General features: G+C 37.2%; 1 protein-coding gene across 1 annotated transcript; it reads left to right on the top strand.

Moving 5' to 3' along the window:
• Positions 1-14,128: 14,128 nt before the first annotated feature.
• LOC141362870 (somatostatin receptor type 5-like) lies at positions 14,129-26,390 on the top strand. Its single transcript, XM_073865133.1, has 3 exons — positions 14,129-14,532; positions 18,934-20,053; positions 25,455-26,390. Exons 1-3 carry the CDS (start codon positions 14,507-14,509, stop codon positions 25,533-25,535), a joined length of 1,227 nt encoding a protein of 408 aa, XP_073721234.1. The 5' UTR covers positions 14,129-14,506; the 3' UTR covers positions 25,536-26,390.
• The last annotated feature ends 615 nt before the right edge of the window (positions 26,391-27,005 follow it).

The raw sequence follows: 27,005 nt of genomic DNA on the forward strand, positions 1-27,005 counted from the left end.
GGCTAAAAAAATATGCAATTAGGATATTAAAATAAACAAGATAAACTTACATTTGATCGATGTAAACTCACAAAAGCTCCACTGACGAATTGAATGTAAACCGAAAACACTTCTCAGACCGGTGCATCACTTTTTGTGACCCCCCTGAAACACTTCCGTTGTGTTGTGAGATTTGGAACTCGTTTCTGTTATTTTTCGTGTTATGAGATTTGGAATGCGTTTCTGTTATTGTTTGTGTTGTGAGATTTGGAACGCGTTTCTGTTTTTGTTCGTGTTGTAAGAATTTGCAACGCGTTTCTGTATTTGGATGTGTTGCGATATCTGCAGCGTATGTGTTGTCAAACTGATGAAGATGTTTTCTTGATTTGCTGGTGTTTTTTTCTATTTGCATGTGTTTTCTTTCATTGCAAGGCAGTGACCCCTGACGGCCACCGTAGGGTAGTTGTCCCTAACTAGACACATCTCTGTATTATTACTGGAACAACACATTTGTGTTGTTTAAACAGATCGTGTGTTTTCATTTTATTTATTTTAACACAAAATCAACACACAATGACACACATTGTAAAATAATGAGACTGACGCAGGGCTTCAGTAACGAGAGAGACTGAGTTTACTTAGAACTGCAGTGCACAATATACAAGGTAGGAGGAGTCACAGCATCAGCTACGGAGGCCGGTGTATCACTTAAAGCATTGTCAACATGACAATACATTACATCTCCCCTCCTAAGCATGAAACAAAAACCATGCTATCAAAATCACTTTGTATACATATTAAATTATTATTACAGTTAATAAACATTACTGCATTTGCTCTTTAATTCAAGAATTCACATTAAACTTGCATGTACAAATATTAAAGAGATGTTGGCACAACTCACACGCAACCTAATCAATGATATCAATTATTACAACAATAAACTTCTGAACACAAACTTGTGTAACTAGGAAGGAGAGGTTTCTAGCACATCACTTCCACAAGGCGTCTTTACCACGCCTGTCCCTGACTACAAGCAGAGTCTGTCAGGAGGCTTCACAACTCTGCCTCGTCTGGTAGTGTACTGTCCCGATGACGGCGTCTGCTTAGCAGATCCGAGCTCTGCAGGTGATGCTTGGGATGAGCCCGGATGATCCACAGTCTTTGGCTCCTCGATACTCACTGTCTCAGACATCTCTGCCCACTGATCATCATTAAGCCTGTGACGGGACTCATTGGCGGCTGCTGTACTCTTGCGAAGATGCTGAATGTTGCGACGGTACTCTCTATTCCCACAGTCAACAACATAAGATCTTGGGGCACAATGTGATCTCACAACCACTCCAGGAGACCATTTGGGACTGCCAGGATGTGGCTGCATCCTTACTTCATCTCCAGGCTTCAGCGCAGGACGAGGACCGCTTGCCCTCTTGCGATCATAGTAAAACTTCTGAATGCTTTTACTTTCATCTAGTTGCCGTTTAACTTTAAAGGGGTCATACGCTGTTGGTGTGAGCAGCAGACGGGCAGCAGGCAGATTGTTGCGGGGGCGCCTGCCCAACAGCAGCTGAGCTGGTGAAAGGCCTACTGACTCCAGTGGCGTTGTTCTGTAGTCAAGCAGTGCAAGGTGTTTGTCTGGTGCCTTACACCAAAGTTTCTTGACAGTCTGGACTGCGCGCTCTGCTTCACCGTTGGAGTGTGGCGTATGCGGGGACGACGTTTTGTGATTGATTCCATAACTTTGACAGAAAACCTTAAACTCATCCGCTGAATATTGAGGACCATTGTCTGTTCGAAGGATGGTGGGGATTCCATGCCTACTGAATTGAGCCTTGAGCTTTTCTATGATAGCACGACAATGTAAGCCCTTCAACTTATCCACCTCAATAAATTTTGAGTAGTAATCCACCAGCAGAACATAATGGTTTCCTTCAAATTCAAACAGGTCAGAAGCTACTTCTTCGAATGGAAAATCGGGCGTTTCTGTTGGTTTGAGTGGCTGTCTTGGTAAGCGATTCTGAAAGTCTGCACACTTACTGCAGTTCTTCACAATTTGCTCGATTTCCGCACTCATGCCTGGCCAGTATAGGACCTCGCGAGCTCTCTGCTTGCTCTTCACTATTCCTAAGTGAGACTGATGTATAAGTTTCAGCATATGACCTTGCATGGAAGGGGGTACAACTATACGCAGGCCTTTATAGACAATACCATCAGAAATAACAAGTTGGCTTCGTGAGTCCCAAAATGGCTGTACAACATCCGGCACCTCACGCCTGTGGTCTGGCCAGCCTTGTCGGATTGTTTGCTGAAGACAGCTGAGCTCCTTCTTTGTGCAGTCCTGGAGCTCTGAATATTTATGCTCACTGACTGAAACGAAATTTAGCATGGAGACACACTCGAAGCCTTCCATCTCTGGCTTGTTTTCTGGTAACTGAGCTCTAGATAGTGTGTCAGGCAGTTCCATGTCCTTTCCTCGTCTGTACTTAACAGTCAGGTCATACCACTGGAGACGGATGCGCATTCTCTGTATGCGCATTGGAGTAGAAAGCAGTGGCTTTTTGAAAATGTCTTCCAGAGGTTTGTGGTCATTGTAAACTGTGACATGGTTTCCAAATATGTAATTATGGAACTTGACACATGCATGCACTATTGAGAGCATCTCTTTCTCAATTTGCGCATAGCGCATTTCTGTATCTGTTAGTGACCTGGATGAGAAAGCAATTGGATGACTGTCCTGTAATAAGACAGCGCCAAGGCCGTTGCTGCTGGCATCACAGAAGATCTCAACCGGCTTGGATGGATCAAAAAACTGCAGCACTGGGGACTTTGTGCACAAGTCTTTAAGTTTGTCAAAGGCTTGTTGTTGGGCTGGTTGCCATACAAATTCAACATCAGCTTTCAGGAGCTGTCTTAGAGGTGCATCGACTTCACTGAGGTTTGGCAGAAACTTTGACAGATATGTGACGAAACCAAGAAAACGACGAACACCGTCCTTGTCTGTTGGCGTTTGCATGGATTTGACAGCCTCTATTTTAGCTGGGTCTGCTTTCAGACCATCTGATGTTATCAGGTGTCCTAGGTAGGGCACAGAAGATTGCTTGATGTGGCATTTGTCGAAATTGAGGCTCAGATTGTAGCTTGTTGCTCTCTGAATTACTTTTCGGAGTATTTCATCATGTTCCTTTACTGAGGGTGCTGCAATGAGAATGTCATCCATGACACTTATCGCTCCGCTGATGCCTTCAAGCATCTCATCCATTATACGCTGAAAGATTTCCGGTGAGCATTTTAGACCAAAAGGAAGCCTAAGCCACCTAAATCTGCCAATGGGCGTATTAAAGGTTGTCAAAAATGATGATGCTTCATCTAGTTCTATTTGCAGGAAGCCAGATTTTGCATCCAAGACTGAGAAGACTTTAGCACCAGGCATTGTGGAGACAACCTCTTCGATGGTGCGCATTGGGTAATGTTCCCTTTTTATGACTTTATTCAAGTCGCTCGGGTCAATGCAGATCCTTACCTTGCCATTGCGGACAGCTGCTACCATCGAACTCACCCACTCTGTCGGTTGGCTGACTTTTGTGATGTATCCATCTTTAATCATCTCATGTAATTTCTCTATTATTTTCTTTTTCAGTGCAGCTGGTTGACGGCGGACAGGATGGACTACACCTTTTGCTTCCGGGTCGATTTTAATCGTGTATTTGCCTGGTAAGGTTCCAGTAGTGTGAATCAGCTCTGGGTAACCATCTAGTCCTGCTGGCACATTTTGTTTGTTTGTCAGGTGACCAGAATGTGTCTTATTTTCTTTCTTTGTAGGCTGCAATGCATCAAGCCGCATAACTAAGCCTAAGGCTTCAGATGTTGCACCACTGAGCACATTTTCTTGAGAAATGTCCACAATCTCAAATTCTGTTACCATCTTTGCATCCTTGTATGTAGTCAGAAGATCAACCGCAGCTACAGGCTTTAGCTTATGGTTTGAGTAAGACTTCAGCACTCGATTAGAACATTTAAGCTCACCATGATGAAGAAGTGCTTGATAACTACTTAATGTCAATGTGTTACATTTTGCACCTGTATCTATTCTAAATGGCACCTTCTGACACAGGATTTCAATGTCTGCTGTCCATTTATCATCACTTTGTTCAGTTGTTTGTGTGACATTTATGTTCAGCATTTCCTCATCTTCTGTTTCAGATTGCAACTGCACACTGTCTGTGTTGACTAATCTTTTGCGGCATACTGCCACCCAGTGGTTTGGCTTGTGACAGTATGAGCATACTGAGCCTTTTGCTGGACATTTCCCCTGATTCCATTTATGTTGTGGGTCCTTACCGCAACTTGGACAGGTTTTTGGTCGATTTTCATGCCTTTCTTTCTGCACAAATTTCGTCTGTTTTTTCTGATAAGTTTTCTTGTTTGCAGTTTGGTATTTTGTTTTTACGTGTACTGCTTGCACTTGAGACTCTTCCTCTCTGACTATTTTAATTTGCTTCTGCGACAGTTCAAACTGCTGGGCGATTTCAATTGCTTTGGGTAGTGTTAGATCTTCCCCTTTGTCTAACAGTCTCTCCTGGACACGTTTTTCTCTTACACCCGCTATTATCGCGTCGATCAACATATCATCTGAATCTGCATACTCGCAATCCATTAAAAGGAGTCTCAAATCCTTCACAAAATGATCGAAACCTTCCGTGACTGCTTGTTTTCTTTGCTTAAAGCGGTGTCTGGCTATTCTTTTATTTTTCCTTGGCCTTATATAGTTGGCAAACTTATCAAGGACTTTAGACGGGTCATCTTTCTCACCTTCACCCCACTGAAGCGTCTTGTATATCTCTCTGCCCTGCTCACCGATCCACGTGCCCAGCCAACCTGCACGCTGTTTCGCTGTTTGCTCAGATAGCGGACCGTCAAAGACGAATTGGACGTGGCTTCGAAATCTTTCGAACTCTTGATACAAATCTGGAGCATCCCAGTCGATTTTGGGGTAATCAAATTGTGATGATGCCATACTTTGCTAATTATCTGTTCCTGACAGACTTCTGACACCATGTAAAATAATGAGACTGACGCAGGGCTTCAGTAACGAGAGAGACTGAGTTTACTTAGAACTGCAGTGCACAATATACAAGGTAGGAGGAGTCACAGCATCAGCTACGGAGGCCGGTGTATCACTTAAAGCATTGTCAACATGACAATACATTACACACATACTGTGTTAAAATAACAGATAATGTGTTAAATGGTATAACACAAAACAATGTGTAACAAATTAACACATCCTTTCTTAGAGTGTTTAGATAGTTTCCACACATTGGATTTGTACATGGGCATCTGAACCATTACAAGACCACTTTAAGACATTAAATGATATTGGACCCCACTTACTTTTTCTCTAACTTCTCAGAGCACCGTCAGTCAAATCCATTCCACTAGATAGAAATGCCCTAATAAATTAAAGGGATAGTTCGGCCAAAAACGATATTAAACCCATGATTTACTCACCCCCAAGCTGTCCGAGTTGCATATGTCCATCGTTTTTCAGACAAACACATTTTCGGATATTTTAGAAAATATTTTAGATCTTTCTGTTCATTAAATGTAATGTTGCGGGGTCCAGCAATAGTCCACGACCTTCAAGTCCAAAAAAGTGCGTCCATCCTTCACAAATTAAATCCAAACGGCTCCAGGATGATAAACAAAGGTCTTCTGTGGGTAATCCGTGCGGTGTTGTTGTAGAAATATCCATATTTAAAATGTTATTAACGTTAATGAGACAAACGTTAATGAGACAAACAGACCCAGTTCCGGTAAATGTGAAAGTCGGCACACCTCTGTCCCACCGGCAGACCTTCAACGTGATGCCCAGCTGATGCATGACCAACGACCACCGGCAGAACCCGCTTAACCTCCGCCTAATCTCCTTAATCGTTTCAATGTATATCTCCCAAGGGTTTTTCCCTCCTATGACTTTTTTTTACTTCCCCGGCTGAGCCTGGGGTTTTTTTTCTCCTAGGGGGTTTTTCAACCCGGGGAGGCAGCCCTCTTGGGCTTAACTTAGCACCCTCTTCTTTACGTTACATTAGCAATACGCACGCTTATAATGTTGATTCATAGCCGCATCAAATTTAGCTGCTTGTGCTATCGTGTATTATGTTGTGCTATCTGTCGTTTTTCTGTGCTTTCCACTGCTTCTATTAATGTAAAGCTGCTTTGAAACAATCACCAATTGTGAAAAGCGCTATATAAATAAAATTGAATTGAATTGAATTGAATTGAATTATAAACTACCTTCCGGTAGCGCCGCCATTTTGGAGTGATGCGCATTCAGGATGAGAGCTTACGCAGCGTACAGAGTTTCTCTGCTGCTGCTCTGTGCCCCCGCCCTCCGAATTTGTCATACGTCACTAAGAAAAGTGCATACACTACGCTAATACTCTCTCCTGAGTCTAAGATGGCGGCGCTACCGGAAGGTAGTTTATAACGTTAATAACATTTTAAATATGGATATTTCTACAACAACACCGCACGGATTACCCACAGAAGACCTTTGTTTATCATCCTGGAGCCGTTTGGATTTAATTTGTGAAGGATGGACGCACTTTTTTGGACTTGAAGGTCGTGGACTATTGCTGGACCCCGCAACATTACATTTAATGAACAGAAATATCTAAAATATTTTCTAAAATATCCGAAAATGTGTTTGTCTGAAAAACGATGGACATATGCAACTCGGACAGCTTGGGGGTGAGTAAATCATGGGTTTAATATCGTTTTTGGCCGAACTATCCCTTTAAACTCCTTTCTGCATTTTAGCTACAGCCTTGAATTTCCTGCTGCTGCTTCCTCAAATCCATTCCACTTGACTCATTTAGAGTCCATATAATTTATACTCCATTTTGCGTTTTTATGATTTATCTGACTTCCATGGCATGCATCGGTTTCCGCAGTGTTGCAAGACGAAGAAACAGAAATATCATAAAAGGACAGGTTGGAGAAGAAAAATATGCAAGAGTGTTAGGAGGTGCAAATTTGTCAATAGGATGCAAAAGTGAAACCCAAGAAGACAAAGCAAATGATGAGCATTGAAAAAATTTAAGTAAGTAAGATAGTGAGAGTCGGTGGGGAGAGAGAAGCTGGGAGTAAGGGAGTGATCTATGGTGTTCCTTTAAGTGTTAAAATTAAAGATCTGGAAAAAACACTTGGCAGTAGAAGAAAACGGGGTGCAAAAAGATTGACTTTTGGGGTAGGAGAGGAAAGAAACTGAATCCATTTTGCTAATATTTGAGGGAGAAACAATACCAAAAGACTTTGTAAGGTATATAAAAAAAACCTACAAGATGCTAAAATTTTCAAGAGTTTGAAAATATTGCAAAGGTGTGTAAGGGGAAAAGGAAACGTGCTAGATGGGTATAGGAAGGGGGAGTATGGGAAATGTGAGGAGGGAGTGAGACTAAAATGCTGTAATTGTGGAGTTAATCATAGTGTGGCATCATTGGGATATGAAGTGTATTAAAGAGAAGTGAAGGTACAGCAAATGAAAGAAAAACAAAAAGTCTTATACGTTGATGCAGTTAGAATGGTAGAGCAGGGAAATAAAAGTAATATAAGGAAGGAACCACTAAAGAGAAGGTGATGATAGAAGAAGGTCAAGACAAGGGGAAGGCATGGATAGAGAAGAATAAATATTTTGGTGACATTCATAGCAAGGGTAATTAATGCGACATATAAATTAATTAATGCGACATATAAAATCAAATCAAAAACAGAAAGGATTCAGATTATTGTTAAAGTAGCAGAACATCATCTGAATATGACTGGACTGAAATAAATGATGAAATGCAGGACAGTCAAGAAATAGTATATGTGGTGGAAGCTAATACGAATGGTGTTAATACTACAATGGAATGCGAGGAGTTTGATAGCTAATGGGCAGGATTTTAAACAGTATGTATTACAAAGAGAGAAAAGGCCAGATGTTGTATTCTAAGTATTCACCACTTGAGGGCGCCATTACAACACAACACGTTTTTTTGTTTCTGAAGTTGAAGCACTTAAAGTAAACTTTATGGGGCGGTTTCCCGGACAGGGATTAGACTAGTCCTAGACTAAAACATTTTTAAGAGCTGTCCAAACTGAAAACAACTTGCACTGACATATCTTAATATACATCAGGGCCCTTTGTTTTGCCTCAAAATGCATACAGGTAATATTTTTTAATAAGGCATGTTTGTTAAAACTAGTTATTTTCCTCATTAAACTAAGACCTAGTGCTGGATTAAGATAATCCCTGTCCAGGAAACCGCCTCTTTCTGTTTTAAACCCAGGAGAGATTAAGTCACACAAGACTAAGAGCATGCCAAAACACATGAAATATGTGATTAAAGATTATGGTTATTCCATCAAATATTCAACATTGAATTGTTCCTAAAATACACGTAAAACCATCAGGATTGTGATGTTAAAAAAATTAATATAAACTTATTTTCTTTGCAGTATTCAAGATATAAAAACATTGCTTCTTTTTGTTAGTTTGTTATCTTCAGTTAGTTTTACATTAAACTATTTAAATTATTACTAAACTTCATAAATGTTATGTTATTGCATTGATAAAAAAGATAAACAGTTACTCAGTCTTGATTCAAACTCTTGAGTTGAAATTAATTTTACGGACAGATAAACTAAAATAAATGTGTCCTATTGCGCCATCTCGTGGCAACCGAGAGAAATCCTCCGAAAGAGTTTATTTAAGAGCCCAAGTGGAGATCCTGCAAATGACATCTTTACAGATCTGATGGGTGTAAATTGACAAATGATTTTACTTACTATGATTGACGTACTACTACTATTAATAAAATTAAAAGAAGTTTATTAATATAGAAAGTGAGCATTCTTATAAATGCATAGGCATCAGAAAATGCATGTCGAAATTATATTAAGAGTTTAAATAGACACTGTTTTCTGTAGAAATTAACTTTTGAGGGCTCAAAAAAGGCTGTGATTAACAAAAATGAGACTACTACTTTATTAATAAATGTGTTTTTACAACAACAACAAAAACAGTGCACCTTACACTTATTACACCAGTAGACTACTTAACATGTAAACAAGTGACATGTGTGTCTTACTTCAAACCCAGAACATTTGATGAAATGGACCAAGATTAATCTGTTTTAGCAGCATCCCAGCTCTTGACCAGAGTCCATAGACTGAAATGACCTCACAGGACAGAAGATGTCCAGTAACCTATAGGAACATGAAACAAGTCATAAAAGCCGATAAGCGCAACATATGATTTTATGCTTCTGTCAACATTATCAAACACCTGTCTGCTGTCACATTTGAAAATAATAGAGATTTACAAAGAGACATGAGTGGTAGAAATTGACTGCGGTCGAATAGCAAAACCAGAAGAAGAGTTGAGGAAAACTTAATGAGACATTCAGATTCTATTAACATGGACGACTTAACAATGCAGAGTTTCATTTCATGATCCTTTATCGGTTTATCAATATTTGGTGGTACAGCCTTTATGATACAAGTTTGCTGCATATGGAAAACAATATTAGATACCTCCAAACTGTGACCTGGCCTGGGCAGATCAACAAAGGACCAGCAGAGGTGACATCATCAGTTTTCTCATTATATGAAGGTAAAAAAAGATTTTATGAAAAGAATGATTATTTATATCTTTAAAGCTCCTGGTAAACTCATTAGCAGAATCAACATTTGTTCGTTGATGCAATTTATTTTTTTCTGTGTTCTCCTGCCAAATGGTTTATATCAATAATGGAGAAAAGTCTATTTCTGTAATGCATTCACTTTTGGTTTCCTGTTCAAGATGTATTATGTATGGCTGTTCTTGTGTTGCTATAATTGCTTCTATTGTTTATCTCATTTGTAAGTCGCTTTGGACAAAACGTCTGCAAATGACTCAATGTAAATGTTCCAATGTAATCGTTTTGTTCATTATCTATATTTTTAATAACCTACCTTTTGCAACAGACAATAACATACATATTTCAAAAATGTATTAGCTCCTATCTGATTTTTGTAAATGCACTATTTATATAACTTTATTTAATGTAAATATGGTTTATTGTATAAGTTACAAAAGATAGCCATATGTCCCTCAATTTTCCATCAAGGATACAGTAACTAAAATGATCATCTGATTTCATGGAGGACACATTTAGGAAAAAAGGGGTGTATATCAAGGAGCAAAGCCAAATACAGTCAAAGTCAACACTGCAAATTTTTTCGTTGTAAATTCACAATAAATAATTGGATAAATTTTGCATGACTTTCACAGCAAGGATTACAGCAATATACTGTGAAATATACTCACAGCAATTTACTGTGATGTTATATCTGTGATATTACAATGCATTGATGTAAAAGCACAACTGTATATTGTAACTTCACAGCTTCAATGGAAAAAGCAATTACTGTGATATTACAATACATTACTGGGGAATTACAATCTTTTGCTGTACATCATTACAACAAGGCAAATTTTACAATTTTATTGTCACCATGGTTGAGATTCATAGTCTGATTCTTGATGTTTGTGCGTCCCAGTTATACAGCAGATATTTTTTGTCCAAAGTTTCTAAAACTCCTTAATGATAAACTGCTGTGAAAGTGCTGGATCTCATTTACATTATTGACAGAAAATAAACTTTTGATTAGTAAATTAATTAGGTGATAATCTTTACCATTATGTACCAACCACCTCAGAATTACAATGTTAACTTTACATGTTCATAACAAATGTGGTGTATTAACACAAAGTTAACACAACCAGGGAAAAAAAACTAGCAAGCAAAGAGTCAAGGGTCAAGAGTCCAACTAAAACAAACACTAATCACAATAATGGTGACTTTAAATGAAACAAAACATCAACATCTAAACCTAATTAGTGAATTGTGTTTTCTACAGCAACATATTTACTGAACTTTCAGAAATAATGTTTTATAAAATAATAAAATGCAATGTTTCTCTATCATTTACATAACAATTAAACAAGTCAATATAATAAACAGTTGTGGTTTTAAACATTGTGTGAACATTAAAACATGACATTGTCATAACGTTTAAAAATGGTAAAATGTAACATTCCTCTAACGTTCAGACAACACAAAAATGTTCTTAGAACGTCAAGAAAACTGGACACTTTTTACGTTGGCAGAACGTTTTGGGAACCTTGGGAACTTTCAGGGAACGTTCTTAGAACTTTTTTCTATTAGCTGGGTTCATCTACATCAACATGCCATATTTTTTAAAATAAATTTATATTTTTCTGATTCCATATTTATTTTAATAAGTCAGACTACGTCCATGTTTTTATACAGTCTATGGTTCAAAACAGTTCGGTTATGTCATGTGACTTCCCAGGGCATATTTCAATACAATATTTCACTGTAACAATACAGTTTAATGCTGTGAAATCCTTAATTTTTTTTACTGTGTTGCTGTGATATTACAGACCTTTTTGTGATATAACAGCAGGTTTTAGATTGCAAGATTTTACTGTAAAATAAGAGTTAAATGCTGTAAAATCCAAGGATACTATAGTTTTCACAGGTATTCATTGGGATATTACAGGGAAACTTAATTACAACAAGTTATGGTAAAATAACACTGTTAATGATTGTAAAATGCTGGTAATTTCTAACAGTGAAGAGGTCTAAAACTGCTGAAACTTTTACACATTCTGAGACTAATTCATTGAGAAATTTCAAAGATATTGTATTTTTTATATATAAATAATGTATTGCTTTTGATAATGACCTAAGAAAATCTAAGAAAAGCTTAAAACAAGCAAAACATCTGCCAGTGGGGTAAGAAAAAAATCTTAAACAATCAATTCAAGATAAAATTGATGACAAATTTGCTTACCCCTTTGGCAGATTTTTCCCCTTGGTTAAGCACAAATTCACTTAAGTGTGATGTTTTTTTGTCTAAAGACTAGACTTATTTTCTAGGTCATCAAGAAAATGCATCTGGGTTTAAGAATGTTTAGTTATAAACAAGTAAAAAAGTCATTTATTGCAGTGTACTGTATGTTCATCTGAATATGTACAGAGTATTTGACGTGAAGACACCACCATGTGTAAGAGAGGGGTTTATGTATGAATGGCTCCCCTGACATGAACTGCTCTTCCTCTATCCATTTCTTCCTCTCCCTAGACCATATACTGACCTTTACTTTACTGTCTTCATACTGTCTAACTGTCTCCAATGATCTGTGGTGACTCCACGGATGTTTCCCATAAATAAAACATGCTTTCTGCATATCTATAAATATCTGTGGATTTCCTGTTCAAGTCCATAACGTACAAAAGCAACTGATAGAGCAGCCGTTCTCAGAACTAAATCCATCGAGTTAAATGCAGACTGATTAGAAACTACAGTAATAGCAAAACACATGGACGACATGAAACTTCCTTTTCCTGTTACAATCTCTCCTGCTTTTATTTTGGGCCTGAATGTGACATATTTCTTAAATGTCAAAATAGGGCAAAAAAAGCGGATACAAAGAAAGCAGTAAACAACAAGACAGGCAGATCGAAGCAGAAAAGTTGCTACTGAAGGTCTAAAAGCAGTTCACTTTACCAAATTACCTGTAAAATGTGCCCTGCCTCACAGATGCCGCTTCACTTCTAGGGTCTGAGCTCAGCATGTGACTTTTATAACTCTACCTGCCATTTGTGCACTTTCATGTAAGTCACTTTGATAAGACGCCATCTGGGAGCACAGGTGTGCTTGAATAACCTCCACAGAGACATAATTGAACATTTGTAAGGTTTACATAACCAATTCCTTTTCCGACAGCTCTCCTCATCACACACTGATATTTTCTCTACTACAAAAGTTTCAATGACACCAAAGAATTAATATCTAAACTTTTCGTGCAATATTTGAGTTAACTTACAGTACACCAAACATGGGGAAAGACAATGTTTATCCAAAAACATTCACAACAATTACTATGAAACTGAATCAAATTTTTTGTTTCTCAAAAAAACTGCTTATATATCCAAAAAGAACTAAAACAATTAGAAATATTTATAAATGCATCAAAATAAATCCGTGTAAATGTTTGGCCACAGGTCAAATGCAAACTGAAATCAGTGCATGGTGCACCTTTCGTCAACCAAATGAACTACAGCGATCTTTAAAGAGCAATGTTTCACTTGAGAATACAGACTTTAGATTTACGTGGAAACTTCAGGTCTATAATGTGAAACTGGAATTCAGTGAAACAAACGTACACACCTTAATCTTTTTATCTTTTCACACAACAGTAAAATCTGCCCTTGGAGAACTTGCACAAAGGAGATTTGCACACTGAGCTTTTGCGAGCAAAGATTTTATGTTGAGAAAATCCATCAATAAATCTGGACCTCGCTGTGTAGCCTACATTGGGTAATAAAAGGCACATTTTCAAAGGTGGGAGAATTATACAAAACGTTACACTACATGCTCAGTTTAATGCGCAAAGCAAAAGGCACTTTTGCTTTATGACAGTGCTTCTCAAATAGTGGGGCGGGACCCCCAGGGGGGGCTCGAAGCGACACCAGGGGGGGCGCGTGAGACCCAGGGGAAAATACTTTTTCGGGAAGTGATTTTTTTTGCACCGTCACTTAAAGACGTTACACCCCAATCACGCTGATAAGCCGCTTGAGTTTTTTATTATTATTTATTGATTATATTTAATTAAAATTTTCAGTATCAAATGGTCAAAAAATATTATACTTTAAATAATAATTGATTTTTTTATTTCAGGCAAATTGATGCATTTTTAAGTATTTTCTGTTACAGACTAAAAAACAATGTTAATAAAGTTATTCTTTGTTGTAAGTTGATTGATATTTCTTTTTTTGTGTTTTCTTTAATGTTAATAAGGATACAATGTTTTGCAGATGTGTAATTTTATAGACAAATTATACTATTTACAGTCGCGGCGGAGAGTGGGGGGGCGCGAAATGTTTACTTCTCGCTAGGGGGGGCGTGACAGAAAATAATTGAGAAGCACTGCTTTATGATATATTCAGATGCATGCATGACTAGAGAGATAACAGTAGGACTGTCAATACAGTTAAAGAGAAACTGGTATGTGCGCGTGACGCAGAAGGTGCTTTGCTCCTGTTGCGCGCGCGGTGGAGTCAAACGCGTGCGCTCTTGGAGAGAGCAGAACCTCTCCAGCAGGATCCGGACAGATCGTGTTACCTTTTCAGAAAGAAAAATGCCATTTGAAAGGTGATTGAAAACAAATATCTGCTTAAATGTTTGGCTAAATGTGGATGATTAAGCCAAATTAAATGTAAGCGGTTCTCCAAAAGAATAATGCGCACGATGTGCGCGCCACGGATAACTTACTAGTGCACTTACTTTTAAGAGAAATAGGAAATGAAGGTGATGTCTTGGCTCTTAATGTTGGATCTCAGACAAACTGAAATTAATTTTTACTGATCTGGACTTAACTGCTGAACCGGAGGAGAGTTTGGTCAACTGGTGGATGCGCACCGATGCATTGTACATAAGGTAGGGTTGTATAAACAAACTGCAAATATAATAACAGCTTAATTCTTTACATGTGACTTTCATTGTGACTTACAATAAACATGCAAAGCACCAGAGGTAAAAGGCGTTCAATGCAATTTACCCTATAAATGATAAAGAATTGCTCATTGGATATTTGCATGATGTTTAATGCACAATAGCACGTAGCATGCTTTAAATCGGCATGATGACTTTATTGCAAGTTGTCTTTTCGCTAAAGTGCACAAGCAATTGTACCGTTGCCATGGTTACCTTCTGAATAACTCTTCCTATGTGCGCAACCGGCTATTAACGCCACGTGATATTACGCCCTCTGTAACTTACAATTAAACTTCTGTGCTTACCGAAACGAATCATATATCTGTTGAACAACTCGTTTACCTGAGTGGACTGGGTGGGTGCATGACTCATTGAGGGGTGTCAGACCCCCTGATTCCCACCCTGTGCCATTCTGCACACTGGATGAGATCTCTGCTGGAATAAACACCATTACGAACATCATTATGAACCATCAGCTATTAGGCTACATTACAAAATTCATTTATGTAGTGCGTTTCAGGCCATATTTAAGTAAGATTTAATGATGTTTTATTTTTTCCCGTGCACCACATAACATCGCCAACAGAGACCTGGGCTGCGTTCCCCGAAACCTTCTTAGCTCTACGTCGTTCTTAAGTTGTACCTTTAGCTGTACCTTATCGTTAATACGTGTTTCCCGAAACGTTCTTAGTTACGTATCTCTTCTGTAAGTCGTTCGTTCGGAAGGTTGGTCTGAAGCACTCTTAGCTATACCTTATCCCACTTGACTCCGCTAGGGGCCATGACTGTGATAAAAACTTGTGTAGATTGCAGTCTATATAACTAAATATCTGTTTAAAAAAAAGTTGAAGTACACTCCGTGTTAAATTAGGCATTTTTTATTCATTTAAAGAATAAAACATTCACATAATTAGACATTATTACACTGATGGTTGTTAGATTTTTTATATTTTTTTCCAAAGGAACATCAGCTGTGAACTATTATTACAGGCTGAAGAAAATATTAAAAAAAGATTTTGGGTGGAGGAGTTGGTGAAACTATGGCAGGCAGCTATACTGCGAATCTTACTATTTTATTTGTGCATTTCATATCCGTTAAACCTTTAGTTTACCGGCTATTTTAGCTGCAAATAAAACAAATCAAGTTAAAAAAATTGCATTCCACACGGGAGCACATTCATCACGAAATCGTAATTGTTGATTTTCCTAAATATTATTATTGATGTTAATTCGACTTTGCATCGAAGTTTTTTTAATGCTTTATAACTTTGAGGCAACTGCATGCCATATTCTTTATAAACATTAAAAAGAAAATGCTCCACTTGATAATTGCTTGTATAAGGTCAACAAATTTTCCACATTAAAACAAATCAAAGCTAAAACCTAAAACAATCATACTATATATTTATATATCATGTAATATATATTTTATGTTATATTTAAGGTTAACAGACAGGCGCGGCTCCAGAAATGCGCCCATTAAGCGTTATCCGCATTGTAAACGCGCTGCTTGCGCAGTGTCCAAACACATAAACGCGTGAACTAATGAACAACAATTTGGTTTTCTATATTTTAAGAGTAATGTCAAGCCAGGTGACTTGCACGACCTTATTTCCCTGTGCAACGCATTTATTGGGAACCCCTAATATAAATTATCCTTTAAAGTGAAGGAATAATGGATGCATTGGAGCAGTTTATGCATTATACTTTTGGACATGAAGTTGCGAGTTTTGCATGGGTTTGATATAAAATAAAATATACAAGGTTTATATTAAATTTGAAATATTTTTACCAGATATTCCTAATAAATGTAACTTTTTATATTTCTGAAATGTTTCTTTAATAAATAACACCGCTCTCTCATAACGCAGCGAAGTACCTATTACATAAAGTGAACAATTGATTGTCGAGCAATCGATATCAACCTATTCAGCACCATCGCCATGGACAGCACCTGGTAACGTCGTACGTAAGAAAGTATACCTTAAGAAACCCGCTAAGGTACAGTTCGGGAAACGCGCCTAGAAAAGGTAAACCTGTAGTTAAGGTTTAACTTAAGAGTCTTCGTAGCGCGCTAAGGGAGAACGTTGTCGGGAAACGCAGCCCAGCACATTACCATATAGACACCCACTGACTTCCCATTAAATAACCATGCACATATCCCACTATATGATGGCCTATGTTGTTGTTTTTTCCAGCAGGGTTGTCCTTTGTCATTGTCTGGGCAAGCACTCATGGTTATTAAATAAACTGTCTGTATAGAGCTGACTGATATGAGCAGTGGAAATAGAAGATGGAAAAAGATTTGACATTCGTCTCATTGTCGAGCTCTTGTTAATGAGCACTTGTGGCACAGAAGGAAAGTTAAATATTCACAGGTACACTGAAATACAGATGCTTCATACGAATAAGTGTCCAGTGGTCTGTTTGTACTCATAACAGTGGCATCGTTACCCTTGTTTCGGCTTACGGTTCAATGCATTTCGAAGGCACTGCTCTATTTGTGCAACACATTTTTGACCCTCTGTACACTTTGCACGCCTCATATACAACAAGAGTGCCACTTAAAGTCAAGGTCATGCAAGATTATACATTATAAGAGTTCAAACAACTAAAATAATGTCTTTAAGTGTTTTATTTAATAAACAGCTCTGGAAAAAATAGGAGACCACTCAAGCATTGCCTTTAATCAACATTTCTATGAAAGGCAGGCGTTTCATTTCAGTGTTTGCTGAAGCAAGCAATGGCACAAAGTGAAAGACCTTGACAAGACACATAAAAAATGTGATAAAAAATGAGGGATATTCCAAATATATAAAATTTGTAACTCTTATTAAACAAATATAAAACATTACTTTAAAAAGTTAAAGTTAGATTAACTTAAAAAAATTACTTTAACCTCAAATGCTGCAAAGAAAACTTATTCATATTTATTTTAAAACAGAATACACTGTCAAAAGTGAAAGTTGGATATATTATATAAAAGTGAAAAATTTAAGGTGGTGTAAATTATTTAAAATTTTCCAAGTGAGAAAATTATTTAGTTTATAAAACTTACTTTTTTAAGTGTTATAATGAAGTCTTTTTAAGTAGGTCCAACTTCTTGTTTTAAAATAAAGCATTGTTTTCTTTGCAGTATTTGAGGTCTGAAAGAAATCTTTTTGGCTCTCCTGTTCATTTTCTGCAAATAAATGCAAATTAAATACAAGATTTTATTTGGAATTCTGAAAAAATGTCAGTAGTTCACAGAACGACGCAAAAAAAGTAATTTTACTAAAACACACCTATTGCAGTCTATAATTTTTTTCAAAAGTCATAAATAGTGCAAATTATTTAATACAATACAGTACAAAATTATTGTAAAAAATTATATATAAAGTAGGACCGGGAAAAGAATAATCGCGATTAATCGCATACAAAATAAAAGTGATTTTTGGCATAATATATGAGTGTGTGCTGTGTGTAATTATTATGTAAATATAAATACACATACATTCATGTATGTATTTTAGAAAAATTTACATGTGTATATATATTTATTTATATTTTTATATATTCTATATTATATATAAATAAAAAAATATATAAATAAAAAAACTGACATGAATATATGTATATGTGTGGTTAAATATATACAATAATTACACACAGTACACACACATATATTATGCAAAAAAGAACTTTTATTTTGTATGCGATTAATCGCGATTAATCTTTTCCCAGCCCTATATTTAATTTAATTTATTTTTCCCCGGGTTCACAGACAAGGGTTAAGGTGAGTCCTAGACTGAAACACATGTTTGAGCCGTCTCAACTGAAAAAAAAAACCAGTGCCATTGATATGCCAGTGCCATTGATTTGCCTTAAGATAAACACCAGGAACATATTTTTCTAAGGCATGTTTATAAAAAATGCGATCTATAATTTTTTTCCAAAGTCATAAATAGTGCAAATTATTTAATACAATACAGAACAAAATTATTGTACAAAAGATATATAATTTATATATAAAGTTTATAATTTATTAAATTAAATTTATGTTTCCCTGGGTTCACAGACAAGGCTTAAGGTGAGTCCTAGACTAAAACAAGTAAACAAAATAACTTCATAAAATATGCCAGTGCCATTGATTTGTCTTAAGATTAACACCACTAACAAATTTTTCTAATGCATGTTTATAAAAAATGCTTAAACGGCTTAATTAACTAAGGCCTAGTCCTGGCTTTAGTTAAGCCTTGTCTGTGAAACCAGGCTATAATATATTTAGTTCATTTAATCATGCAATTGTGTTTTTAAATGCATGTTTAATAACTTTCCCAATTAACTTTTCTCTTGATGACACAGAAATTCATTGTTAAAGCTGAACGTGCATCCAGTGATGGCAACCCAGGGTTCAACGTGGAACATGTCTACCTCAGACTACTCAAATCAAACCAAACAAATCCCCAACATTACCCTAGACTCAAGTGAAAGCTCGCCCTCCGAGGGCACTCAAATCATGGCTGTGATATATCTCATCGTGTTCGTCCTGGGTTTGACCGGAAACTCATTGGCCATATTTGTGGTTCTGCGTTACACCAAAATGAAGACGGTCACCAACATGTACATCTTAAACTTGGCGGTAGCCGACGAGCTGTACATTCTCGGACTTCCTTTTCTCACCACACACAACGTGCTGTCATACTGGCCGTTCGGCAACTTCTTGTGTCATATTGTGATGTGGGCAGACTCCATCAGTCAGTTTACCAGCACATTCTGTCTGACAGTAATGAGCATTGATCGATACATGGCCGTGGTGCATCCCATCCGCAGTGCCAGGTGGAGGCGACCCAGCGTCGCCAAGGTGATAAATGGCATGGTGTGGGCACTGTCTTGTGTTTTGACGCTGCCTGTCATTATTTATTCTGATGTTCAGCCTGGCTTTAACACCTGCAACATGAGCTGGCCCGAACCGCATGACTTGTGGTCCACAGCTTTCATCCTCTACACCGCCATCTTGGGCTTCTTTTGCCCCTTGCTGGTCATCTGTCTTTGTTACCTGCTCATCGTGGTGAAGGTGAAGTCCGTCAGGGCGCGGGCTGGGCTCTCCAAACGACGCAGGTCGGAGAAGAAGGTGACGAGGATGGTGGTGATCATAGTGGTGGTTTTCGTCCTGTGCTGGTTGCCGTTTTTCATCCTCAACATCGTCAACCTGATCCAGACTCTCCCGGAGAACAGCATCATCACCGGCGTCTACTTCTTCTCCGTCATCTTGACCTACGTCAACAGCTGTGCCAATCCGCTCCTCTACGGTTTCCTGTCGGATAACTTCAAACAGAGCTTCCAGAAGGTCCTCTGCATCCACAGTGTCGGCGGGGTCAGCAACAGCCGTCCAGGACACACAAACATCACCAGGAGCCGCCCGAACAACCCCTTCTTCACGCCAAGGAGCTCGGATTACAACGAACAAGCCCAGAGCTATCAAGTAAGAACACCTATAACATACTACTGTACACCGGGGGTGCCCAAACTCGATCCTGGAGGGCCAATGTCCAACTTAGTACTAAGTGTCCCTTCCTGGAAGTTTCTAGTATGCTTAGCAAGATGTATATTACTAGTATGCTTATTAATTAGCGTGTTAATTAGGATTGGAGCTAAACTCTGCCGGACACCGGCCCTCCATGACCGATCTTGGGTACCCCTACACTACACCATTCAAATCAAAGCATGCCAAATATTTATGGGTCAAAACACAACAGTGGTCCAAAATCACATGCACGCCTTTCAGTGGAAGTATATTAAAATGCAAAATTAAAGCCCCTATGGGGGGACATTAGGAGATGAACCAAGAAAATATTATTACACATTTATGGTGACAGTTGGCAGTAGACTAGTATTGTGTTTTAACCTATATAGCTAATATAGGCCTACTGTGTTTTACAATGTCGTTTTGCATGGTTCATATATAGAGACCCGGTGGCATAAACTGCTTAGACTAGTGTTACAAATTAGTCATATAATTTTCTTCTTCAAGTCAGACACACGAAAAAGTAAATTGAATCGAATTTGAATCAAAACAGTGAGAATAACTAATAGCCCTGACTAATGCTAATTGGTCAGACTTTTTAACTTAGTGGCTATGTTTATCCAAAGAGCCACAGGTTTAGAAATCAAACAGGGCTGCATACAAAACAACACCCATTGAATCAAAGCATGAACATATAACACAGGGGCGTCATGCACCAATTATTTTTAAGGGGGCACATTTGCGCATAAACAGACATCAAAAGAAATATAATAGAGGTCTTTTCCTTGGCACTTACATTTCTAACAATCTGAGCGCCCCTGCATTCATGTGAAGACCAACTTATGTCAAATACATACAGTACTGTGCAAAAGTCTTAGGCCGCCATGATACAATTAAATTTGTTGTTTTTGCAATGTTATAGTGACCATATATATAATTGTTTCTCAGTCTCTTAAATAGAATACATCCAGAAAATATACAGGAAATGTGTATATAGTTTTTAGAGTAAACTCCCCTTCCACTTGAGCAATAGCAGGATCTCTTAAACCTAAATAAAATAAAATCCTAATTTATAATTTAAAAGAATTTAGTTTTTTACTTTCTGCTCAAAAACGCTCAAGATATGTTTAGTACTAAGAGAGGTAAAGACAGACGATGCCTAAAGAAGACATTTAGTCCTGAAAATTGATAATTTTGGACATACTTCCTGTATTTTCTTTTGGTATCTTAATAAAATAGATTGAAAAATAAATATGGATGGACATTAAAACTTCTAAAACAACAAGTCTGGTGGTGGTGGCCTAAGACTTTTGCACAGTACTGTATGTCAATTAATTAAATCAGAGTAATAATGACATCTGAAATAGCATTTAGGTTTATGCTCAAATGTGCCATGAATGCATTTGCACAACACATGCGTTATGTTATAAAATTAATGTACTTTTTAATGCATAAAGTATATAAACAATGAAAACGACATAAACAACATGATTCACATGATTGATTTTAATGCTCAACAATGCAAAAGCAATAATGCACTTTTCGTTTATTTACAAATTATTTTCTTTTTTTTCGTTAATTGCTATTATTACAAACTTTAAAAATATGTTTATATAAAATTCGGGAAAATAAGGGAACGCATTTGGCACTAAGTTTTTATCTAATGTATGTGAACTTTGCCGTTGTATATAAACGATTTCAGTAACAATAAAAAAAACAAAGTGCTTTCGTGGAACAAACATAACTTCCAGTACACTCCGCAAAGAATCAATAAAAATAGAGTCCTTTAAGAGTAGTTTTTTTTTTTTGATAACAAGCTAAATAAACAGCAAGTAGATTATCTTACTTCAAATCATAGCTAAAGCGTATTAAAAACTACATTGAGCTAACGTTACTGTGTAAATTAATGTATACAATGTTAACAACAGATCGTATACACGTTTGTTTGATGAAACTGTCAATAAAAATAAATCCAGAAATCTACTAATATAACGTACAGACTTGTCACATTTTTAATCATACTTTTTTACACATCGAGGGTTAACTAAACATTACTGTGCTGGGGTTTGGAAGTGTAGTGAGCATTTCTGACAACATTTTAATTCTTCAGATAACAAAATGCAGCAGCAAGAAGCTTGCGACCGCGCTAAATTCCTGTTGACAGGATCCTGTTTAATATATGATGCATATTAAAGGGATAGTTTACCCAAAAAAAGATTTTTTAAATGTTGTTACAAACCTGTATAAATTTCTTTTTTCTGATGAACACGAAGGAAGATATTTTGAGAAATGTTTTCAACCAAACCGATTATGAGCCCCATTCACAAAATAATACAATGGAAGTTAATGGGGCTCATGAAAAGTTTGGTTACAAGCATTTCTCAAAATACACTATTTTGCCAAAAGTTTTGGGACACCCCTCCAAATCACTGAATTCATGTGTTCCAATCACTCTTAATGCTTCATCATACCAAAACATTTTGTACAATTTCATGCTCCCAACTTTATGGGGACAGTTTGGGGATGGCCCCTTTCTGTTTCAACATGACTGTGCACAAGTGCACAAAGCAAGGTCCATAAAGACATGGATGAGCAAGTTTGGTATGAAGGAACTTGACTGACCTGCACAGACTCTTGACCTCAACCCAACACAACATATTTGGGATTAATTAGAGTGAAGACTATGAGGCTGTTTACACTTGGTATTAAGATGTACACACGGTGTACAGCGCTAGCCTTTCATTGATAAAACTAAAGCAGCTGATCTCCGCGTTTCATTTTGTGCGCGTGTGAAAGTTGTGCAAGCTTATTTAAATCAATTTCGCTGAAATATCAGAGAAAGCTCTTACATATACATGAACAAAACACTGTGCAGCATGTTTGCTAACAACACAAGCAGCGGACTCCGACATAATATTAGTTTGCGTCCATATAAACTCATCATTACTCCCGCTCGCATTTCAATGACAGCGGAGATACTCGCCCACAGTCTCACAGACCACCCCCTCACAGTATTCAGGACAGAAGCAGTCAAAAGTGGACAAAAGAGACGGATTTAAATACCAGGTGTAAACAGAATGTCCACTTGTGATCCTTTTTACGAAAACACATCTTAAAGCAACAGCGATAGAACAACTTTTAACTGGACAAATTGTACTGTTGCTGCAACCTGAGCAGCCTCCTAGCTGCTACAAGCACACTCTGAAAGTGGCGGTGGAGGGTAAAGCACACAGCCCCGCCCCTACCCCTGCCTGCAGAAGAGTGTCTGATACCAGGCACTGTTGCGCTTTTCAACCACATGGGGGAGCTGTAAGTCATTTTTACATGGAAACTACATAGTGTTGCTTTAATACCAAATGTAAACAGCCCCTATGAGTGAGGCCTTTTCATCCAACATCAGTGTCTGACCTTACTGATGTGCTTTTAGAAGAATGGTCTCATAAACACACTTCTAAACCTAGTAGAAAGTCATATAACACATAAGCTAACCTAGCTTAGCATCAGGCACGTGCACACATAGACATCAAAGGGGGCTTGAGCACCTGCCCTTTTTATTCCTGGAGAGAAAGTGCCCTTTTTTTCTTGGGTGCTTTAAAAAAATATATATATGATCTTTATTCATATAACAACTGATGTCTGTCTGTTTCTTGTGTTTTTTACTTGTTGCTTATTTAATTTAACATGAATTTATTCAGGAATCATTTAAATGAGATTTAAACTCTTATATAAAGAAAAATAGCGCTATTTGTGGCACACAAACGGTTAACAGATGAGTCCCGCCTCCAAAATTCACATCGCTAATATGATTGGCTTTTATTGGCTTGTCTACACTCGTGCTGCATCATTCGCGCTTCAAGCGCCAAAGCTGCTCAGCCTGAACGAGACGCGATGTCCATGATTATGCAGGCAGGCTCCCGGTAAGTATGTGAGGAAGAAAGCATTCTTATATTAACAGTTTTATGCACAAAATATGGGACACGTTGTTACACATAACGATTCAGGGACATTGTTTTCCATGGCAATCCCATATTAACCTGAAGAGTTGCAAACTTGTAACAGTGTAGTGTATGTAGTTTAAACAGACTGCTCATAAAATAATAAAGCACAAACAATAAAATAATTGCTAACTGCAGTAGTAAGCTTTTTTGTTTGCGTTTTTTGTAATGTCTGTTAAATAAGTATAATGTGTTATACTGGAGTGCTGGAGTAGATTGGGAAGAAATCTGATGGTTCAGTATTTTACTTGCCCAGTCAGAATTTTCACTGACATCACAAAAAAGTAAAATATAAAATACAAATAAAATAGGCCTAATCTATATTTGTTGTTTCTGAGATGTGTAAATGTCTATTTACAACTCTAGAATTTGTCATTTTAATTAAATGGTCTATTTTGCCCTATTTGAAAGGGTCATGAATAATAATGTTGAGCTCTGCTCTGATTGCTCTGCTCTGAGGCTCATGCCAGAAGCTCACACTAGTAAACAGACCTTAAATTTTGAGCCCTTATCAGACAAAAATACATTTTGAATAACAACTAATCAGCTAAACGCTAGCATATGATATAGCATTTATTGGCATGTAGCGCTAACTCAGCAGTCACAACAAATTTGTAATTAATGTGTAATTTAATGTTTTTAAAACATGCACATTGTGTAATGGCTTCCTTTGCTGCTCTATAAACCTAGACTACTAAGGAGACCATGGTGTCTGTGTGAACTGATTATTTTGTAGACATCTTTTGAAAATTAAACAATTGCGTGAGTTTCAGGAAGATAAAATTAATTAAATTTTTAAATAATTTTTTAAAAAAGGAAGTCAGAATTGTGTTAATATATATACTTTTTGTTTAAAAAAAAGAAAAAAAATACATAATTATGAAAGGTGCCCTTTATTTCACTTGAGCCCCTGCCCCTCAAAATGTCTGTGCACGTCCCTGCTTAGCATAGCATAACCAAATAGCAGACAGCTCAGCAGCTCCAGTGCAGATCCGGTGCGGATCCGGCCCGGAGTTGTCTGCTGTCTGGGTAACCTGACCAGACCTGACAACATTACAACACAACAGCATTTTTATTACATGAACACTGTTGTATTTAGACTCTAATACACAACCGAAGTTTAAAGCACTGTGCAAGCTTTAATTTTATATTTATTTACATTTATAAATTTGACATCGTTGTAATCCAAAGTGACTTACAGTGCATTACAAAGTCAAACATTTTTACCAATAAGTGTGTTTCCTGGGTTTGAACCCATGTTTCTAAATTGCTTTTGTAGAATTTGTTAATCATTTGCTATGAATGAAACACATCATTCCTTACATTGTTTTTGTTTACGAAATCCTACAACTTCTTTTTTCCAGTCAGTGGGTTTGAAGACTGGGCGCTGTGACAAAACGGAAAACCACCGACCCGGACCACAAGTGACCAGTCAGTCAATTTAAGATCTGCCTGCGCTTGCATCATCAGTGAGGTGAAATCTGAGGGGTGGATGTTGTTTTGTGTGAACGTGCATCATTGTTGAGGTTTGTTGTCTGAAGACAAACGGCAACACATACAACATACAAGGATTATAGCAAAAAATGAAGTTCATATTTGACATTTGGACCCATCGAGAGGTTGGTTGCTGTTACAAGAAACATTTGGATGGAACATTGACAACCGGTGGTGGTTTTGAATTTTATGTTTTAAATCTATTTGTGGATTTCCACATTTCCCTTTGGACAAATTAAATAGACATCACTCTTAACTAACATGTTATACTGGATGCAGTTATGCAGGAGAAAGAAAATAAATAACTTATCATTAGCATAATGAATAAACAAATCTATTTAAACCGATCATATGAATATAAGCATAAAAGCAAAATACAGTACCGCCCAAAAGATCTTCAAAGAGGAGATGCACAGACATCACGCCTACTTAAATTAGGATTGATGGTTGGCTAGATTTGTATTGCCCCATCTTGCATAGTTTTTGTTTCATTCCTAGTAAGCAGTGCATTTAGTTTCATATCCAAACATGTTTATCTTTATGTTTATTTATCATAAAAATATTTCCAATAATAGTCACATGTCAATATTCACATTATTTGGTTTATATGTGTTGTATGTTACTTCTGCTCACCTGTATATTGTTTTAAGGATGTTGTAAAGTTAGGTGTTTTAAATAGAGATCAAAGTTAAGTGATGTAAGAGATATATTAACAGCACCTTACCACAAAACCTAAGATTTTAAAATAAATCTTAGGTTTTATTAGTCCATCTCTTTTTTTGAGACATTAATGTCTCGAGTTTGTGTTCTGATGTATTATAAAATGTCAGTTTTTCACTGTTTTAATGCTTTAAATAATTCACTCAGTAAATGTGTAAATATTATAGAGCTGCTATGTTGTTACAACTATTTTTTTAATGTTATTCATGAATCAAATTAACATTAACACAATTGCCATATTCGCAGTTTGCTGACAGGTTCAACGGGTCGCCGTACTTTGTTCAGTTTACATTTGCAATTACAATACACATTAATTTATAGTGACCAGTTTAGTCATTTCAGCTAATTTTCAACTATAGCTCACGGGCAAGCGCAACTACAAACACAGGGAACAGAAATGAGAAAACTTTAAAAACAAGGACGTTAGAAAGTTACAATGATGACGGTCACCCAGCTAGAGGTTTTCTTGGGTCCAAAGAAATGTGCCTGACCCTAAATGAACTGAATCGCTTTTTACCCAAACCCAAGAAGAAAGACCCGACACGAGACAAACCCAAGAAAATTAGAGGCTGTTTACACTTGGCATTAACATGTGTTTCCGTCGATCGGATCACAAGTGGACGACGTTAATGCCAGGTTTAAACGGTGTTCAAAACGTTTTGAGCTCGTCCACTTTCGACCACTTTCAACCACATCCAGAG

The sequence above is a fragment of the Misgurnus anguillicaudatus genome, unplaced genomic scaffold, assembly GCF_027580225.2.
Source record: "Misgurnus anguillicaudatus unplaced genomic scaffold, ASM2758022v2 HiC_scaffold_29, whole genome shotgun sequence".
Taxonomy (NCBI): Eukaryota; Metazoa; Chordata; class Actinopteri; order Cypriniformes; family Cobitidae; genus Misgurnus; species Misgurnus anguillicaudatus.

Excerpts from the sequence above, each read along its gene's own strand:
- LOC141362870 (XM_073865133.1), top strand. The coding sequence starts at position 14,507 with ATGCGCACCGATGCATTGTACATAAG. Across the intron at positions 14,533-18,933 it reads ACCGATGCATTGTACATAAG|AAATTCATTGTTAAAGCTGA; the intron begins GTAGGGTTGTAT and ends TTGATGACACAG. Across the intron at positions 20,054-25,454 it reads AACAAGCCCAGAGCTATCAA|TCAGTGGGTTTGAAGACTGG; the intron begins GTAAGAACACCT and ends TCTTTTTTCCAG.